Raw genomic sequence first — 20,386 nt, 5'->3', positions numbered from 1 at the left:
TAAATTTATTTTTGGCTGCGTTGGATCTTCGTTGCTGTGCGTGGGCTTTCTCTAGTTGTAGTGAACGGGGGCTACTCTTTGTTGTGGTGCACACGCTTCTCATTGCGGTGGCTTCTCTTGTTGTGGAGCACGGGATCTAGGTACGTGGGCTTCAGTAGTTGTGGCACACAGGCTCAGTAGTTGTGGCTCGGCGGGCTCTAGAGCTCAGACTCAGTAGTTGTGGCGCATGGACCTAGTTGCTCCGCGGCATGTGGGATCTTCCCAGACCAGGGCTCGAACCCGTGTCCCCTGCATTGGCAGGCAGATTCTAACCACTGCGCCACCAGGGAAGCCCCAGAACATGCTTTCTAGGTTGTCACATTCAAACTGCCTCCAACCACCTCCAGACTATAGTCTTTCATGTAACAGGGGACATCGGCGTTTCACGAGATCACGTGGTGGCCCTGGGAGAAAGAACCTGTATGTGGACAAGGCAGCAGAGGGGTTTATTGTTTCATGTGTTGCAGCTTTTTTAGTACGTGTTTTTAATTTCTAAGTTGTATGAGTTACAGCTAATTTTTTTTCCCCTTGAAAGACTAGCTTCCCTCCGACCCGCACCCCGACTGCCCTTGCAGCTCACGGACCTTCTCTCTCCACAACCCAAATGCTAGTTACAACCGCGGGAGTCACAGGTTTGTGTGGGGCAGCAGGACAGGTGTTAGCTCTGGTCAAGCTGGGGATGGAGAAGAGAAACAAGCCCTCCACCTTCCTTGCTTCTGACGGCCAGTGTGGAGTCAAGGTGAAGGACTGCCATCATCTATACTCCCTCTGGAGGGGTTGGTGGAGACGTGCCTGCCTGTGGGGAGGGCTGATTCTTAGGTGACGTTTCTCTAGTCTCCCAGGATGGGCTCCTGACTGGTTCTGTGTAGAGCCAGGCTTATCTGGACCTGAACAGGGCAAATCTACGTGAGCCATAATTAGGGATTTTAAAATACATGACGGCTCTCTGCGAGTGTAATCTCCTCTGACTGTCCTCCCTCCCCCACCAAAGAAAAGAAAACATAGGTAAATATACACGTGTGTATGTCTGTAGTTTGACTTGCAGACATTTGACTTTTTTTAATTGAGGTATAATTGACATAGAACATTATATTAGTTTCAGGTGTACAACATCATTCAGTATTTGTATACCTTGCGAAATGATCAGCGTAATAAGTCTGGTTAACATCTGAGACTTGACTCTTAAATGTGTTTTAGGAACTCATATGTTGTTTCTCTCTACTCTTAGGTTCTTGGAGTGCTCAGTCAGGATGGCATTATGAGATTTGTTAATATACAGACTTGTAAACTTCTCTTTGAAATTGGGAGCCTTGACGAAGGAATTAGTTCATCAGCAATTAGCCCCCATGGACGGTACATTGCATCTATTTTGGAAAATGGAAGTCTGAACATATATTCAGTTCAGACTTTAACAAAAGAAATAAATAAGGTATGTTATCAAGTAAACAATATCTTTTTTAAGATTTAAATGCTGTATCATCAAAAATAAAAACTCTGTGTTACAAGTTTCTAACCTCCTTGCACCTTATCCATTTTTCTGGATATGGTTTCTGCTCTTAGCTCCAGCGCCACATCTCCAGATTTTTCTCACCCATGCTCCATCCCTAAATTGCTGTCTTCACAAAAGGCATCTGTTTGGAGTCCTTGTCCCATTCAAGGTGCCCCTCTGATCTGCTTCCCAAAAGAGGTCTTCAGTTCCAGTCTCGTCATTTCTGTCTCTTTCTTCCCATGGTTGTAGGCTAGACACCTTGGAGCACTATGACTGTTCCTATTCCTGTATTTCCCAAATCTAGTCAATACTAAGTCATGTAGTCCTTGAATCTGAGATGTCTATGTATGTGCCGCCTGTTCTGTCTCCATATTGGCCATCCTGGTACCGGTGCTCATTTGCTGCTCTCGAATGACAGTAATTTAAACAAATATACCAAAACTCAGAGCCCTCAGTGCCTGCTCCTGCCCATCAATCATCTATTATGTTTTTTTTTAATTCTTTTTTTCTTTTTTTTTATTCTTTTGTTTTTCTCAATCATTTTTATATAACATTTTTCTTTTTTAATTAATTAATTAATTTTATTTGTTTATTTTTGGCTGCATTGGGTCTTTGTTGCTGTGCACGGGCTTTCTCTAGTTGTGGCTAGAGCTAGTAGTAGCTGAGGCTACTCTTCCTTGCAGTGTGCGGACTTCTCCTTTAGGTGGCTTCTCTTGTCATGGAGCACGGGCTCTAGGTGTGCGGGCTTCAATAGTTGTGGCACACGGGTTCAGTAGTTGTGGCTCACAGGCTCTAGAGCGCAGGCTCAGTAGTTGTGGCGCATTGGCTTAGTTGTTCCTTGGCGTGTGGGATCTTCCCAGACCAGGGCTCGAACCCATGTCCCCTGCATTGGCAGGCGGACTCTTAACCGCTGCACCACCAGGGAAGTCCCAATATAACAGTTTTCTAAAATAATACTTTCATCATCGTTTCTAAAATAATGCTATTTTAGTGGCTTTCTTCCTTTTGCCTGTTGCATTGAGCCCAGACTCTTCTGCCTGGCTCTCAAAGTCCTCTCTAATCTTGTCTTCTCTCCCTAATGTGTTTCCCCATACTTTCAGCTTCCCTCATTGTCCCCCGTAGACACCATGCTCATTTCTACATCTGTTATTACACTACTCACCTCATCTAAAATATACTTCCCACTTCTCTTATGGTTATCTAAAACTCCCCCAGCTCGTTGTCGAGTCCATTTGTTCTGTGGGAGCCTTTCCAGGTCTGGAATTGTATCACAGTAGCCCTGAGAGGGACTTCGGTGATCACCTAGTCTAACCATTTCGTTTTACAGTGGGGAGCAGCTCATGCCCCAACCTAATCACACAGCTAGTCCTTAGCAGGCCCAAGTGTTCTATTCGTAATACGATAATCTTGTTGCTATGTGCCTGCTCCTTTTTACCTTTTTTTTCCAATTAGACAGATAAGAAGTTCTTATTACAGAGAAAAATCAAGATACAGATAAGCAAATAGATCAGTGAGTCTCACCATTCTTAGATGATTTTGAAATGTATGCCTACTCAGTCTTTTGTTCTGTGTGTGTAAATGTATACAGTCCGTCTACATGATTCACGGATTCTATAATTGTGAGTTTGTCTGTTGATGAAAATTTATCTGCAACTCTAAAATCAGTCCTCACCGTACATTCACAGACATTTGCATGCGCAGAGCAGCAAGAAATTGGAGTTGCCTTCATGCAGGTTCCCCCTGAGGTCAGACAAGGCAGCACTCGGCCTTCTTATTTCAGCTCTCCATGGGAACAAGTGTCCTTCTCATGGTCTACTTAGTGCCACATTTTTCACATTCTTGTGATTTTTGTTGGCAATTTTTTTTTTAATTATTTATTTTATTTTTATTATTTATTTTTTGACTGCGTTGGGTCTTTGTTGCTACCCAGGCTTTCTCTAGTTGCGGCGAGCGGGGGCTACTCTTTGTTGCAGTGCACGGGCTTCTCACTGCGGTGGCTTCTCTTGTTGTGGAGCACGGCCTCTACGCTCATGGGTTCTAGAGCACAGGCTCATTAGTTGTGGCGCACGGGCTTAGTTGCTCCACGGCATGTGGGATCTTCCCGGACCAGGGCTTGAACCCGTGTCCCCTGCATTGGCAGGCTGATTCTTAACCACTGCACCACCAGGGAAGTCCTTTGTTGGTGATTTTGCTGTTTAAAATGTCCCCTAAGCACAGTGCTGACGTGCTGTCTGGTGTCCTAAGCACAAGAGGGCTGGGAGGTGTCTCAGGGAGAACATACGTGTGTTAGATAAGCTTCATTCAGGAATGAGCTACAGTGCTGTTGGCATGAGTTCAATGCTAATGAATCAACACTGTACAGTCAATGAGCGTCTTTATTTTTACTTTTTAAATTTATTTTTATTTATTTATTTTTGGCGGCATTGGGTCTTTGTTGCTGCATGTGGGCTTTCTCTAGTTGCGGTGAGCGGGGGCTACTCTTCATTGCAGTGCATTGGCTTCTCTTGTTGTGGAGCACGGGCTCTAGGCGCACGGGCTTCAGTAGTTGTGGCTTGCGGCCTCTAGAGCACAGGCTCAGTAGTTGCGGTGCACGGGCTTAGTTGCTCTGCGGCATGTGGGATCTTCCCCGACCAGCGCTCGAACCTGTGTCCCCTGCATTGGCAGGTGGATTCTTAACCACTGTGCCACCAGGGAAGCCCACATTATTCATTCTTTTTTTTTTTTTTTTTTTTTTTTTAAAGGGGTGACAACGTTTTTATAGCTACTTTATTTATTTATTTATTTATTTTTGGCTGTGTTGGGTCTTCGGTTCGTGCGAGGGCTTTCTCTAGTTACGGCAAGTGGGGGCCACTCTTCATCGCGGTGCAGGGACCGCTCTTCATCGCGGTGCGCGGGCCTTTCACTATCGCAGCCCCTCCCGTTGCGGGGCACAGGCTCCAGACGCGCAGGCTCAGTAGTTGTGGCTCACGGGCCCAGCTGCTCCGCGGCATGTGGGATCCTCCCAGACCAGGGCTCGAACCCGTGTCCCCTGCATTAGCAGGCAGATTCTCAACCACTGCGCCACCAGGGAAGCCCCACATTATTCATTCTTAATGAGAGTTGTTAGCCTAGCTGAATTTTATAAGAGCTAGATAAATGTTATTAATAGAAACAAACATCTGAGAAAAACCAAGGTAAGCATGAGTCATTGGCTTCCTCTCTGTTATTTGTTAAGCAAATTGAGGTCATATTGACCAGAAAATCTAGCTTATAACAGAAGAAGGATAAATTTTTTTTTTTTTGGACAGATTACCAGCACCACCAGTGCTATTCCAGGCCTACAAAATGCCCAGGTTTATGCAAAACTTACTACCCGTGTCTCATTCCTTCAAGTCCTATTTTCTTGCCATTGGAGAATTTCTGGTATTGTGCTAATAATAAGTAAGCTAATTCCTATTTCTGTGTTGAAGTTTTAACACTCCTAAGGTGTGGCAATTCAGGTCATATCTCAGGCTCCAACTTCTGGGAGATTCCTTCATGGAAGAACCATGAAAAATGTGACACTAGAATAAATATTATAATAAAGATATAGAAGAATGGACTGAGGTTAGAAGATAGTTCAGGGATATTAAAGATGGGCAATATTCAGAAATCAGACCACTATTAATTACATTTCATAGGTAAAGAATTAAATCATAGAGTAAGTGGTCATTGTACTTTTCTTTGTCAGAGTTATTGTTATTATATTTTGTATTTTCCTGTACTCTTTCTAGATGTGAATAAATACCAATGTATCCTAGAAAAACACTATTAAAAAACCCTTATAGATGCAGTTAAAACTTCAAATACTTTTCAAAATAATTTTAAAACAAATAAAAATGCAATATCAATGCCATGTATATTACCTGCTGTTTACATTTTACAGTGTTATGTGTCATACATACTGCAGTTGACAATAGGGAATATTTTCTTGGTCTACTATAATAGGCTTCAGGTTTCAAAAGCAGAAGTCCTGAACTTTTGAAGGCAACGTGAGAAAAATCTCTGTTTGAAACCTCAAAGTAGTCTTTTTATAGTCTGTTATTTAAAAAGAGTCAAGATGTTTGCTTTGTTCTGTTTATTTCTTTTGGGGACGAAGGGGGAGGAGGTCAGAAAAGTTTGGTTTCTGCTTCAAAGAGCTTTCCCGAAGAGTGGTGATTCATTTCCATTGTACATCATCATGGAAGCACACTGTTCTGGCTTTCATGACAGCTTGAATTCAGGGTGATGTGTGTAATATTTGTTTTTCTGAAATCTAATGTTCATTTGGACATTTGGGGTATATTGTGTTCTTGTTTTCATATGCAAGGAATTGGCACTTTGGCTTCAAGAAAAATTATTTAAAAATCACAAATCCACCTTGTCTTTGATCTGGATCTGGTCTAATTACTAAGGGAACATTCAGCAATAATGGTCTCAAACATTTAAAACGCCCTGTGAAAGTCATTGTACTTGAACCATATTTAGAACTCAGAAAGCCTGAGCTATTTTATCTGCTTATTTTCTTTGAACAAGGAAGATCTTTTTTTTTTTTTTTTTTTTTTTTTTATTTATCTTTGGCTGTGTTGGGTCTTCATTGCTGCGTGCTGGCTTTCTCTAGTTGCAGCGAATGAGGGCTACTCTTCGCTGTGGTGCGTGGGCTTCTCATTGCAGTGGCTTCTCTTGTTGCAGAGCACGGGCTCTAGGCGTGCGGGCCTCAGTAGTTGTGGCTCGCGGGCTCCAGAGTGCAGGCTCAGCAGCTGTGGCTCACGGGCTTAGCCGCTCCGTGGCATGTGGGATCTTCCCGGACCAGGGCTTGAACCCATGTCCCCTGCACTGGCAGGCGGATTCCCAACCACTGTGCCACCAGGGAAGCCCAGGAAGATCTTTTTATTTCAAAGAGAGTGTTATTCACAGAGAAAATGTCTTAGTGAATCATTTTACCTTAAGTAAATTGAAGTTGTTGGGGGCTTATTTTCCTGTTTGATGAGCCCCACAAAAATGAGGGTTTGGCACCTAAGTCGCGCTTTCTGCCCTGCCTCTGAAGCTGCTGATGCAGTCAGAGACTGACAGCCATCTCCACGTAGATTAGAAAATGTAACCAAGGACAAGGCAGGGGTCCCGTGCTTGCAGAGGAAAGTCATGTGACAGTTTCCCTCAAAGAAATTTCACTTGAGCCCAAAGAATATTAGGGTGCTTCTTTCAGCATTCTAGAGGGCCCTGTGTGTAACTGGGCCTTCTCTGCAGCAGATTACCACCTTACTACTCACTTTATCATACAGGCGTAGAAAATGGATTGATACTGTATGATTAAGGCCAGCTTTCAAGGAATAACTAATTCTGTTTATTGTTGTTAATCATGATCTTTATTACGTTCCTCAAAGGAATTTGGCAGAAATTTGCTTTGATTCATTAGTCAACAAGGAAACATTCTTGGACATTTTATTTACACTTTTTGCCTGAAGGATAATTATATCTATTAAGGCATATTACTAAATTGAGCAAAATACATTTCGTAAATTATATGTTAACAGGTCTATTTTCCAAGGATAACCACTGGATTTCCCCCCCCTTTTAGCCACCTCCCCCTTTAGTGAAAGTGATTGAAGATTTGCCTAAGAGGAAAGTGAATTCTGGTGATCTTAAGATGAAAGTAACATCAGGAAGAGTACAGCGGCCAGCAAAATCAAGGGAAAACAAAATACAAGCTAGAATATTAAAACAAGACCTGACTGGTAATTTTGAAAATAAAGAGGTAAGACTATATTAAACTTTTGTTTGTCATGGCTCTGCTGTAGACAAGTCTTATGATTTCTAAACCATCATCATTCTTCCTTCTCTTAGGAATTAAAGGAAAATTATAGAAAAGAAGTAAGTTGCAACTGAAATTATAACATGCTTTTAAAACTTTTTAATATAAAATTAATACATGTTTATGGGTTTTTTTTAAAAGTCAAAACAGTATAGAATTGCACTGTCCAACATGCTAGCCACTAGTCACATGTGGCTAATCTGATTTGAGATGTGGTATATGTGTGAAATACACATCAGATATTGAGATTTTATTATGAACAAAAGAATGTAAAATATCTTTTTTAATATTGAAGTGTAGTTGATTTACAGTATTATATTAGTACAAAATAGTGATTCAGTATTTTTATAGATGATACTCCACTTAAAGTTATTATAAAATATTGGCTATATTCCCAGTGCCATATATCCCTATAGCTTCTTTATTTTATACATAGTAGTTTGTACCCCTTAATCTCCTACCCCTAAAGAATGTACAATATCATATTAATTAATAATTTTATGCTAATTATATGGTGAAATGATAATATTTTTATTACCTTGGGTTAAATAAATGTATTAAATTTGATTTTTACCTGCTGCTTTTGACTTTTTTTAACATGAAACTTAAATTATATTTTTTAAGAAAACTTAAATTACATTTGTCTCTTGCTTATCTGTTAGACAATGCTAGTATAGAAGGTTGTAAAGGGAAAAGAACAAAAGCATACTTTTCTTCCTCCCTGTGCCCTAGCCCACTCTTCATTTCACTCCCCAGAGGTGACCATTGTTAATAGTTGTTGATGGGACTTCCCTGGTGGCGCAGTGGTTGAGAGTCTGCCTGCCAATGCAGGGGACACGGGTTCGAGCCCTGGTCTGGGAATATCCCACATGCTGCGGAGCAACTAAGCCCGTGCACCACAACTACTGAGCCCACGTGCCACAACTACTGAAGCCCGTGCACCTAAAGCCTGTGCTCCATGATAAGAAAAGCCACCACAACAAGAAGCCCGCGCACCGCAACAAAGAGTAGCCCCCGTTCGCCGCAACTAGAGAAAGCCCACGCACAGCAACAAAGACCCAACGCAGCCAAAAATAAAACAATAAAATAAAATATAAAGAAAAGATAATTGTTGATATCCTTTCAGAAGTTTTCTGTGTATAAACATATGTATATCTGCGTCTGTTACCGTTTTAAAATTTTTTTACATAAATGGAATCATACTATAGCACTGTTTTATAACTTGCTCTTATCACTTAACAGATTGAATATCTGTTTATATTAGTGCATGTAGTGCTACAACAGTTTAAAAATATTTGCATAGTATTGCATTTATGGATATACCTTAATTTATCTCACTAGGACTCTGCTGACTGGCATTTAGGTTGTATCGTCAGGCTTCTGTTAATACAATCTGTGATGCAGTGGATATTCCTAGAACATTTGAACAAACGTATCTGTAGAAGTAGAATTTTTAAGTCAGAGCATGTGCATAAAAATTTTGATAGTAGAATTACCTATTTCAGTCAGTTTTATTCTCTTCTTTATATGTATTTTTTGTATTAATTTTCTGCAAAGAGCATATATTGCTTTGGAATTGAAAGAAAATATCAACATTAATAGACAACCTGCTAACACTTTCAAGGACTTTCAAAACTTTTTATTGACAGTTAATCACATGCATAAAAATGCACAGCTCAGTAAATTTTTACAGACTGAATACACCTGTGTTATCAGCACCCAGATCAAAAAATGGACCATTCCCAGCACCCTAGAAGCCCCTCTGCTGCTCCCTTCCAGACACTTTCCCCCTTACCCCAAGGATAACTACTCTCCTCCCTTTTAACACCGTAGATTAGTTCTGCCTTTTTTGTACTTATGTTCATTGGATCATTCAGTTGGTACTCATTTGTTTCTGGCTTCTTTCATTTAACAGTGTGTTGGAGAGATCCATGTGGTCGTAAACCATTCACTCACAGCTGTATAGAATTCCGTGTGTGAATAAACCATGCTTTATCCATTCTGCTATTGGTAGGCATTTGGGTAGTTTTCTAGTTTTTTTGCTATTAGAAACGGTGCTGCTCTGAACATTCTAAGGCATCTTTGATGAACATAAGGACATGTTTCTGTTGGGTATAAACCTAGGAATGGAATTACTGGCATACGGGCTATGCATATGTTCAGCTTTAGTAAATACTGTCAAATAGTTTCCCAGGTGGTTGATTTAAACAATCCATATTCCCACCAAGAGGTATTTGAGGGTTCTAGTTGCTTCATATTCTTACCAACTGTTGGTATTTTTCACATTAATTTTAACAACCTCTTTTCTTCTATAAGCAATTTTAAAATGTGAAACTTCCCTCAAAAGAATGTGAAAGTGTTGTCTACCAGGGAAGTTCATTAGAAACTCAGTGCCTAGGGTTTTTACTGGAGGCTGGTTATAGGCACCCTTTCAAAATTCCAGACTCCACAAGGAAAGCAGGTGCTTAGCATAAACCACAGTGTACAGTTTAGGCACAGTGAGCCTCTCCTGTTGGTTCTGGAGATGGTGGGAACTTCCTCGAAATCCAGATATCTGGACACCGGACAAGGGCCAGCCTTCTAGTGGGCCTTTCTAAGGGTAGCAGTCGCAGACCTGCCATGTTAACTCTTTTCTGGACATGTTCATATCCACATGAAGAAACAGAGTATTACCAGTAGCTCTGAAGTCCCCTGTGTGCTTGTCCCCAATCGCATTTCTCTCCCTGTCCCATAGATGTAACCATTGTCCTCACTTTTGCATTATGTCCTTGGCTTTCCTTATAGTTTTATCACCTCTACAATGTAACCCTAAACAAAATACTGTTTAGTTTTAAAAAACTAAGTAGCAGGCACAAACCTAGCTGTGTAAAGATTGGGCGGTATTGACCCTATTAGTTGAATCTGTTTCTGAGACATGGTCTGGCTTCAGCTTTCCTGAGAGTTCACAGGAGCCTTTTCTGGGAAAACTAGTGGGCATGGTGATGATTGACTTCTGGGAAATAAAAGTGACACCACGGTCAGGGCATCTGGCAGCCCTTGGTCTGGATCAAAGTTGGAAGCCCTACAGAAATATGTCCGGGAGTGGGCGGCTTCTAAAAACCCGTAGCCAGTTCTAAGGAGTAGGTCAAAGTAGAGCACTTGTGTGGGTGAAATGCCTGTCCTCAGCTAATCGCGGCATCAGGACATGGAAAGGGAAGTAGGAACTTCATCAGCTCATGGTGAAGACAAAAGCAGATGAAACTCAGGCCAATCCGCCTGGGCATTCTGACCTTTGTTTAAAGAGGCTTCAATGGCAGCGGGTGTCTTGGTGACGACAGCAGTGAACGTGTCTCTTTTATGGATCGCATTGCTCCAGTCTGGGCTAGTTGCCCTTGATGTCTGGTATTTGGCTCTCAAACAGGGATCTTCATTCACCATCATCTTGGGCTGTCCCTCACCTCCCTCTTACACTTTGATTACCTGTTTCTTATGTGGTGAAAAGAGCACTGAACTAAGTCAGAAAATGTGGCTTTGAGTCTTGAGCAAAGACTCAACAGATTTGTGATCTTGAGCAAGTTGCTGAACTTCTCTGACCTTCCCATTTTCTCAAAGGAAGACAAAACGTCTCATCTGTTTCATACAGTTGTTAGGCTTAAACGAGATAATCTATGAAAATGGCTTTATGATCCTAAAATCTATAAAATGTTTTTCCATTAAGATAAAAATTGACTTAAAAGTTAAAAGTGCAAAAAAAAAAAAAAGAGATGGAAGGAGCAAGAGAGGAAGAAAATATCCAAATGCATTGCTCTTGCTACAGGGATTGACAAATGACAGCCCATGGGCCCAATCTGGCTACTCAAGCTAAGGATGATTTTTATATTTTTAAATGATTGCATTTTAAATGGTTATATAAGTACCTGCATAATATGCTTGATTCTGCCTCTTGACCCACAAAGCCTAAAATATTTACTCTCTGACCTTTGACAGCAAAAGTTTGTCAAACCCTATTACAGGGTAAAAAAATATGTCATAAACTTTATCTGCTGTGTATATGCATACTCAAGAGAGAGAAAGATATTGAGTGTGTGTGTGTGTGTGTGGAGAGTCCCATGATATAAAATATTTTTTACTGTGTATTGTGTTCCGAAGTTGGAAAGCCACTGTGGACTAGATTACCTTTTCAGTTTTTTTTTTTTTTTTTTTTAAGATTTATTGATTGATTGATTGATTGATTGCTATGTTGGGTCTTCGTTTCTGTGCTAGGGCTTTCTCTAGTTGCGGCAAGCAGGGGCCACTCCTCATCGCAGTGCGCAATCGTGGCCTCTCTTGTTGCGGAGCACAGGCTCCAGACGCGCAGGCTCAGTAGTTGTGGCTCATGGGCCTAGTTGCTCTGCAGCATGTGGGATCTTCCCAGACCAGGGCCCGAACCCGCGTCCCCTGCATTAGCAGGCAGATTCTTAACCACTGCGCCACGAGGGAAGCCCCACCTTTTCAGTTTTAAGATTATGTCACTTATTGATACTATTTTTTTTCTTTACAGAATGAGTTTTCAGATGGATTAAACAAAAAGCGTTTACAAATCCTATTAAAAGGCTATGGTGAATATCCAACAAAATACAGGTAAAATTTAAATTCTTGCATGTTAAATCAATCTTATTCCCCCAATTTTTCTTGGTTAAAATTATGTTTTAATTTCAGAATGTTCATTTGGCGCTCTCTGCTACAGCTGCCTGAAAATCATACTGCATTTAGTAACCTTATAGATAAAGGTATTCATGTGGCATTTCTCAACCTTCAGAAGAAATACCCCATCAAAAGTAGGAAACTACTCAGAGTATTACAGAGGTATGTATGTTCAGTATTTTGCAGCAATGTGTATCTCCCCCAAGATATTTATTAATTACAAATGGGAAAATAGTGATTTCATAGTAGAGAAACTTAGCAGACACCTCCTTAACCAAGTAATCAAATTTAAAATCACCAGTAATAAATCCTATCAGTGTGTTGCACATCACTTTTGTGGTATTCTTGCCAAAAACTTACAACCTCAGTCTAATCATGGGAAAATAGACACACCCAAATTTCACCAAATTTACCTTCTGTATCATTTTTCATCATGTGAATGTATTTATTCAAATAAATTTTAACAAGCTTTTCTGGTCTTTCCTTATTTTATTCACAGAACCCTCTCCGCATTAGCTCACTGGTCCGCCATCTTTAGTGACACACCGTATCTTCCACTTCTGGCATTTCCATTTGTAAAATTATTCCAGAACAACCAGCTCATCTGTTTTGAAGTTGTTGCTACTCTTTTAAGTAAGTAAATAAGTAAATAATGAAACCAAGAGTAGATACTTATACAGTTTCCTGATACCTTTGCAACATTTAACAATTCTAGTGTGAGACAGTCAGACATAGAACATAAAATGGAGAGTTTGGACATTTATACATAAATAAAACTTTTTACTTACAATGAAGTTTGGATGGTTGCATTTTAGAAGGTACTGTTACAGGCTACATTTTGTTAGTAAGAAGGAAGCAGATGTTTCACTTATTGAAAGTCAGTTATTATTCATAAGACTGCAGTATGTATGTAAAGCATTTAGCACACGATGCCTAATGTGGCAGGTGTTGGCGGTTACCCCCATTCTCATCACCCATAGCTAACATTTAATGAGAACTTCCTGTGTACCAGGTACCATCCTAAGTGTTTTGCCTTTATTAACTCATTTAACCTTACAGCAATCCTGTGAGTTAGGTGTTATATATTATTATTCCCTTTTTATAGTTGAGGAAACTGAGGCACAGAGAGCTTAAGTTCCATGATTAGGTTAATGACAGAATAAGGATTTGAACCCAGGCACTCAGAACCTATAGCTGTACTCCCTATAGAACCTATAACACAGAACCCATTGTGTTACTGCTTCATCATTATCATCTACACTAAAAAGTGAGTCATTTTTTTTTATATTAGTAAAATCAGCTAAATGGTTAATAAACTGGATCCAAATTAAACCAACACTGGTTTAACAAAAATAACCATTTTTGTATGTATTTTTCTTGTACAAAGGAGATAAGCACTTAACTATAACAATAAAATTCTGAAAAGCAGAAATAAAAAGATCCCAGCATACATATTGTGAATATTTTAGTTTACTTCTCTTTACAGATTTTTGTTCATTTTATTATGCTGTATTTGCTTTAATACGTTTTTACCAATCATTGGAGAAAATATAGGAAAATATACAAAAGAAAAGAAAATTCATGAATACTCCTCTTCCTCAGAAACAATTTTGATAATATATTAATGAATTTCTTATAAGAGCATTTCCCTAAATCATTAAATATCTTAAAAAATATAATTTATTGCCTATATAAATTTCATCTTATAGTTATACCATAATGTATCCCCCAACTGTTAGACTTCTAGGGTTTTTTATTTTTATAATTATACTACTTTTACTTCATATGATATATACATTTATCTTATTTGTATACACTTTGTAAACATTTTATTTATTGTAATCTATAATGTACGTGGTCTAGTTTAATGTTTTATTGTTGGACATTTAGGTTGTTCCTAATTTTTTAGTAAAAGGCGAAAGATTTATGCGTTTTGAAGAGAAACCAGAGTATAAGGTTGTTCCTAATTTTTATGTATTAAAAGTAACAATGTTGTGACTAGCTTCACATTCATAAATTTCTAGTAATTTCTTTTGGTTAGAGTCCCAGAATTGGTATCATTAGGTCATAAAATATGAATATTCTAATTGATTCCACTAAAGGGTTGTACCAGTTTACCCTGTCAATAACACTAAGAGTTTTAAAAGGAAAAGAAACAAGAACAAAAGATGAACAATCCAATTTAAAAATGGGCAAGGGCTTGAATGGATGTTTCTCCAAAGAAGATGTACAAATGAGCTACTGAGCCCATGAAAAGATGTTCAGGATCGTTAGTCATTAGGGAAACGCAGATCAAAACCACAGCGAGACACCACTTCATACCTACTAGGATGGCTATAATTTAAAAGAAAATAAGTGTTGGCAAGGATGTGGAAAAATTGTAACCTTTGTACATTGCTGAGAGAAATGTAAAATGGTGCAGTCACTGTGGAAAACAATTTGGTGGTTCCTCAAAAACTTAAACATAGAATTACCATATAACCCCACAGTTGTACTCCTAGGGATATCCCCCCAAAAATTGAAAACAGAGACTCAAATAGATACTTGTATACAAATATGTTTGTGGAGCATTATTCCCAATAGGCAAAAGATGGAAACAACTCAAATATCCATTAACAGATGAATGGAGAAACCATATCTGTATATATATACAGTGGAATATTATTCAGCCATAAAAAGCAATGACATTCTGACGCCTGCTACAACATGGATGAACCTTGGAAACATGTTCAGTGAAATAAGCTAGACACAGAAGGACAGATTTATGTGAAATTTCTCAAATAGGCACAGAAAGTAGATTAGAGGTTACCAGGGCTGGGGAAGTAGAAATGGGAAGTTAATGCTGAATAGGTGCAGAGTTTCTGTTTGGGAAAGGATTTTGGAAATAGTGATGGTTGCACAACATTGTGAATAGAATTAATGTCACTGAATGGTACACTTAAAAATGGTTAAAATGGCAAATTATATTTTACCACAAGAAAGAAAAAAAAGCAGATTATATCTAATTTAGAGTAGGCATGCACAACTATATCTTTTACTTCCAGTAAAATCTTGTTACATAGCTACGTATGGTTATATACTAAGGAAATTGATTTTTCTCTTCTAAAACTGAGATCTAAATCTAAAAGATCCATGACAGTCAGCATGAGTAGCTATGCATTTTCATCAAGGGTCTCAAACTAGTTTTATTCAGTAAACTGAGCTTCAACTAAGTGTTAGCCCTGCTTTGGGATAAGCCATTGTTTTGGCTTTCAGGTTACAGTCTAGTTAGGGCCAAGAAGAAATTGTGAAGGAATATAGTTACTTCTATGTATAATTTGGAATACGTTTATAAAAGTCATTTTTAAGCACTCTTTAGAGTTCCTCTTATAACCAGGAGGAAATTCTTCAGGTTTAGTGAAGGACCTCCACACGATGATCATTTCTCTTTATTCTGCTCTCAGTCAATTCTGTCTCTAGGTCCTCTACCCATACTTCTGTGTGGTGGCACCTAGCAGAATACAAGAGGAGACATTTACTGTATAAAACAGGGTTTCCCTCTTGCTTAATTGAAGACAGTTGTTCTACTGATGAAGATTAAATATAAGAGGGCTTTGTGTATGTGTGTGGTGTTTTAAAATTCCCAAAACTAGCAGTGTCTGGGACATCATAGGTACTTACTTAGGAGAGGTTGGATTTTTCTGTTAAAGTTAACTTAGTAAGAGCTGCAGTTAAAGAAGCTGAAATGTTTCTTTAAAGCTTAGTCTTTGCAAGATTTTATTTATGACTTAATTATTAACTCAAATCTAAATACTTAACTAATAAATGAAATAATGGAATAAACCATATGTAATCCAATATTCTGATCAGACCATTTGCTAATTTGAGAAAGAGCTTATCGTCAAAACATGAAACCCCAGCTCAGTATTTAAAATAAAAAATCTGAATTTAATAATTACGGAAAGTTGTGGTGGTTAGACATAGGTTCACTGAGCAATGAAACTGATCATCTTTTACTAGGGTTTTTGGAAAAGAATGTTTTGGGGGTTGTGCTGGTTACTAAGGGAGAGTGAGTTAAAGTCAGCCTTAGAAGCCTCTTCAGTGGACTGGATTCTGCTTTCTATTGGCTGACTTTCAGAGGACACTGCTGCGGCTGTCACTGATTGGTTGGTTTTCAAAGTCAAGTTTACTGAAACAAGTTGTCATTCATCAGTTAGATTTAAAACCAGTCCTGGTGACTGCCTGTTACCATGGCTATAGAACACTCTTTTCCTAGAAATGGGACTCTTTAATTAGGTATGAATTCTAGTAGATTTGAGGAGATTGCCATTTAACATTGATCACATTTTATCAAAGACTTAAATAGGGACCTTTTTTAGGAGGGTCATTTTGTTAACCAGGAGAAATCTAAATACATGCAGCACACAAGCCAGCAGGAACCAGAGCCTTATAGCTACCATCAGGAATACTTTGGGAAGGTTTGTTTGTTTTAGTTGATACTTTCTCATTGACTGCTCTGAAGAAACGGGGATATTTCTGTAAACCTAAAATACTACGGTAACATGATGGAGTTTTAAAATCTATTGTTCTAGAATTTAAAGAGTTATGTTTTCTTTATTAATGGGCATGTTGAGGATATAAAGAGTGGATACATTTAAGAACTGCAAAGCTCTTTGATGATATAGAAAGGTAAAGGTAAATTTTCAATTTTTTTCTTCATAGTCAATTGGTGTCAACACTGGTTTGAATATTTTCCTAATCCTCCTATCAATATTCTTAGTATGATAGAAAATGTTTTGGCATTTCATGACAAGGAACTCCTGCAACACTTCATAAATCATGATATAACTTCCCAGGTAAGAAATGTAAGGTTTTTAGAATAACAACTTATTTTGGAAGCTAACGTTGGTTCTGGTATAAATAAGACAGTATTTTCTTGAAAGAATATAATAAACATACTACTGTTATACTTTTAATAGTATTCCATTTTTTTTCTTCATTAAACTGCTTTCCTGAAAGTCTGTAAAGAAGAGCCCAAATTAGGGTAGTTCTTTTCATAATTATGTTCTTAATATAATAATTTTAGTATCTAAACCAAACGAGCATATTAGCAATGGCTGTTATGACTTTTCCCTCAAGAACTAATACATTTTTTCCTATTTATTTTAGCTGTATGCATGGCCTCTTCTTGAAACTGTGTTCTCGGAAGTACTGACAAGAGAGGAGTGGCTAAAATTATTCGATAATGTCTTTTCCAACCATCCTTCGTTCCTCCTGATGACTGTTGTGGCCTACAACATATGTTCTAGAGCTCCTTTGCTCAACTGTAATCTTAAAGATGATTTTGAGGTACATATCCTTGTTCTTAAGTAGTGGTTCTCAAATTTCATTTATTTCCATTAAGAATCCATTTATTTATTGAGTACCTACTATATGTCAGGTACTGGTGCCAGGTGGTAAGAATATAGCAGAGAATAAGTTATACCACTGCGTCCTGGCCCTCACGTAGCTGTAGTCAGTTATAGCTTGACTGGTAGTCCTAAAATCATAGCTTCAGAGAAGAATCATAATATTGGAGTTGTGTGCTTTTTGCCTATTTAAAGGATGTTTAACAATTGGGTAGTTGTTTATTCTGTGCATGATCTTATCAGTGACCCAACTGGTCTGTGATAATCTGGATGCTTATTACACATGCAGAATGGTAGCTATGAGAATTTTGAGGACAGTGACTGAAAGAAAGCATTAGAGGTCGTTTTTTTTTTTTAATTTTATTTATTTATTCATTTTTGGCTGTGTTGGGTCTTCGTTTCTGTGCGAGGGCTTTCTCTAGTTGCGGCAAGTGGGGGCCACTCTTCATCGCGGTGCGCGGGCCTCTCACCATCGTGGCCTCTCCCGTTGCGGAGCACAGGCTCCAGACGCGCAGGCTCAGTAATTGTGGCTCACGGGCCCAGTTGCTCCACGGCATGTGGGATCTTCCCAGACCAGGGCTCGAACCCATGTCCCCTGCATTGGCAGGCAGATTCTCAACAACTGCGCCACCAGGGAAGCCCCTAGAGGTAGTTTTTAAAGGGAGAGGTTCTTTTGGTAACAGGATGAATTAAGTTGATTTTGTTTGTTTGTTACTTATTCTGTGGTTCCTATCAAATTAAACTTCATTTTTACTTCATGATCACAAGATGCGTACATATACGTATGTATGTGTGTATATATATTAGAATTTGGATCTGCCAGCAGAACAAGATAATGTGGAAACATGTCAGATATTTTTTAAAAACCAAGGTTATTTTCAAAGGCTAATTTAGTTTTTTTTGTTTTTTTTTTAGAATTTTTAAGTCATTACAACAGTCGCCTCCTTTATTTATTTATTTATTTATTTATTTATTTATTTATGGCTGTGGGTCTTCGTTTCTGTGCGAGGGCTTTCTCTAGTTGCGGCAAGTGGGGGCCTCTCACCATCGCGGCCTCCCTCGTTGCGGAGCACAGGCTTCAGACGCACAAGCTCAGCAACTGTGGCTCACGGGCCCAGCTGCTCCACGGCACGTGGGATCTTCCCAGACCAGGGCTCGAACCCGTGTCCCCCGCATTATCAGGCAGATTCTCAACCACTGCGCCACCAGGGAAGCCCACTAATTTAGTTTTGAATTTACTTATTTTGGATTTTGAAGAAAAAAAATTCCAGTAGAAGAATTTATTTCATTGTCGAAGCAGTCTTCTATTATAAAGGAAGCCTTCATTTTGAGTTAAAATTTTAAAAGTTTTCTTTCAAAATTTCATAATATGGTTGTATAAATTTATTTTTTAAAATATGAAACTGGATCTTCATTTTAAAACTTGGGTTACGAAACGCTTCAGTGAATTGGCAAAAAAAAAATCCTCTTAAAGATAAATTCACATTTACATGTTTAAACTCGTTTTAGTTCTGCCTTAATTGCTTTACTAGGTAAATCTCAATTTAAACACGAAGTTTTCTTACAGTTTTTTTTTCACCATCGGAATAACCTGGATATAAGTGCTGTAATTAGAGAAGTTTATCGTCTCATGGATACCACGCCCGCTGATATTCATCCAGACAGCATGCTTGATGTTTTTGTGGCACTGACAAAAGGGCAATACCCAGTATTTAATCAATATCCAAAGTTTATTGCGGACTATCAGACACAGGAACGAGAAAGAATAAGGAATGATCAATTGGATTCCTTAAGAGAGAGGTAATCATGGAATGGTTGTTCTTTGATAAAAACAAAATCTATTATAAATATAAACAAAATTTTTATGAAAAAGACATGTAAATTATTAAGTTGTATAAAATTAGAGTTTGAAGGATGGAAATATCTTTAAAGATATTCTTGCATATGGAAGTAAAACAATTACATGTTAATCAGGTATATACATTTTGAGTTTTGGTTGTTCTTGGACTTAAAGTACTCAGTTTTCTCATTTGCGTTTTGTTATAATAATAAATATTATGTACTCTAGGCAGGTAGTTGAAGACATGCAAGCTGAAGTAGACCAGCAAAGAGTTGAAGATGAAGGTTGGTACCAAACACAGGAACTGCTTCGTAAAGCTGAAGAAACAAGGAGAGAAATGCTCTTACAAGAGGAGGAGAAGATGATACAGCAAAGACAGAAGTATGTTTAACACTTTGAAAAAAGCTGGACATCTGAGTTATTTTAATAATTTTTATTTCTTTCATTATTGTGAAATTATATATAATTATATAGTTGCACTTTATATAGTATTACCCAGCTCTGCTATTTCCATTACGCAAATGTTTAAGCTAATAAAAAGAAATTATAATACATTTTTTAAAAAATTGGCATATAGTAAAATGTAATTCTAAAGCTATACTGAGTATAATATAACGTGCTCTGATTATTCAGAAGTAATACAAGATCTAAGGTACCTTTTACAGTGGGCAGAAGTGCCTTGCAACACAGTGCTGGGTAAATTGTCTTTAGTGGAGTATAATTTTTTAAATTGTGTTTTAAACGTATCTGTGTGACCTGAAAATGAAACATAAAATGATTCTCATTGCGCATTTCATACTTTGGAGGACAGGGAAAGAAGTATTAAATGCTTATTGAATAATACGTTAATAAGGCAAAATGTTTAAATTAGTTAAGATTATGGGATAAGCATTGAGACTAAGGCTGATTGTTGGGAAAATCACTTCTGTAAGTGTTTGTTGATTCATATTTTTGGATAGGACTTTATGAAACAGATTTCTGGTGTGAGTTAAAAAAAAATTACTGAACTGAGCCATTAGCCTTCTAAAATTCGAGAAGAATAAGCATACATAATCTTTGGTAACATCGGAGTATTTTGGGGCCTTCTTTTCTCAGATAAAGGATATTAATTGTACTGAGGTGATCTGAGTAGTAGACCTGTTAAAGAGAATTTCTGAGTA

The 20,386-nt window shown here is 38.3% G+C and overlaps 1 protein-coding gene across 8 annotated transcripts in view; it reads left to right on the top strand.

Annotated features, from left to right (window-relative positions):
- The window catches only part of TBC1D31 (TBC1 domain family member 31), a 67,073-nt gene that overhangs the window by 26,382 nt on the left and 20,305 nt on the right, over positions 1-20,386 (top strand). For 6 of the 8 annotated variants that reach the window (XM_057532297.1, XM_007188848.3, XM_007188847.3 and 3 more), the window contains 9 exons: positions 1,268-1,468; positions 7,104-7,280; positions 11,857-11,936; positions 12,015-12,161; positions 12,499-12,632; positions 16,701-16,834; positions 17,148-17,327; positions 18,954-19,186; positions 19,455-19,607. In XM_057532297.1, the coding sequence (XP_057388280.1) occupies positions 1,268-1,468; positions 7,104-7,280; positions 11,857-11,936; positions 12,015-12,161; positions 12,499-12,632; positions 16,701-16,834; positions 17,148-17,327; positions 18,954-19,186; positions 19,455-19,607 (1,439 nt within the window). The remainder of the gene's footprint in view (positions 1-1,267; positions 1,469-7,103; positions 7,281-11,856; positions 11,937-12,014; positions 12,162-12,498; positions 12,633-16,700; positions 16,835-17,147; positions 17,328-18,953; positions 19,187-19,454; positions 19,608-20,386) is intronic. The other 2 variants (XM_057532299.1, XM_057532298.1) reach the window with 2 other exon arrangements.

This window comes from Balaenoptera acutorostrata, chromosome 17 (assembly GCF_949987535.1).
Source record: "Balaenoptera acutorostrata chromosome 17, mBalAcu1.1, whole genome shotgun sequence".
Lineage (NCBI taxonomy): Eukaryota > Metazoa > Chordata > Mammalia > Artiodactyla > Balaenopteridae > Balaenoptera > Balaenoptera acutorostrata.
Note: the sequence above shows the minus strand (reverse complement) of the source record. Positions and strands in the feature narration are given on the sequence as shown.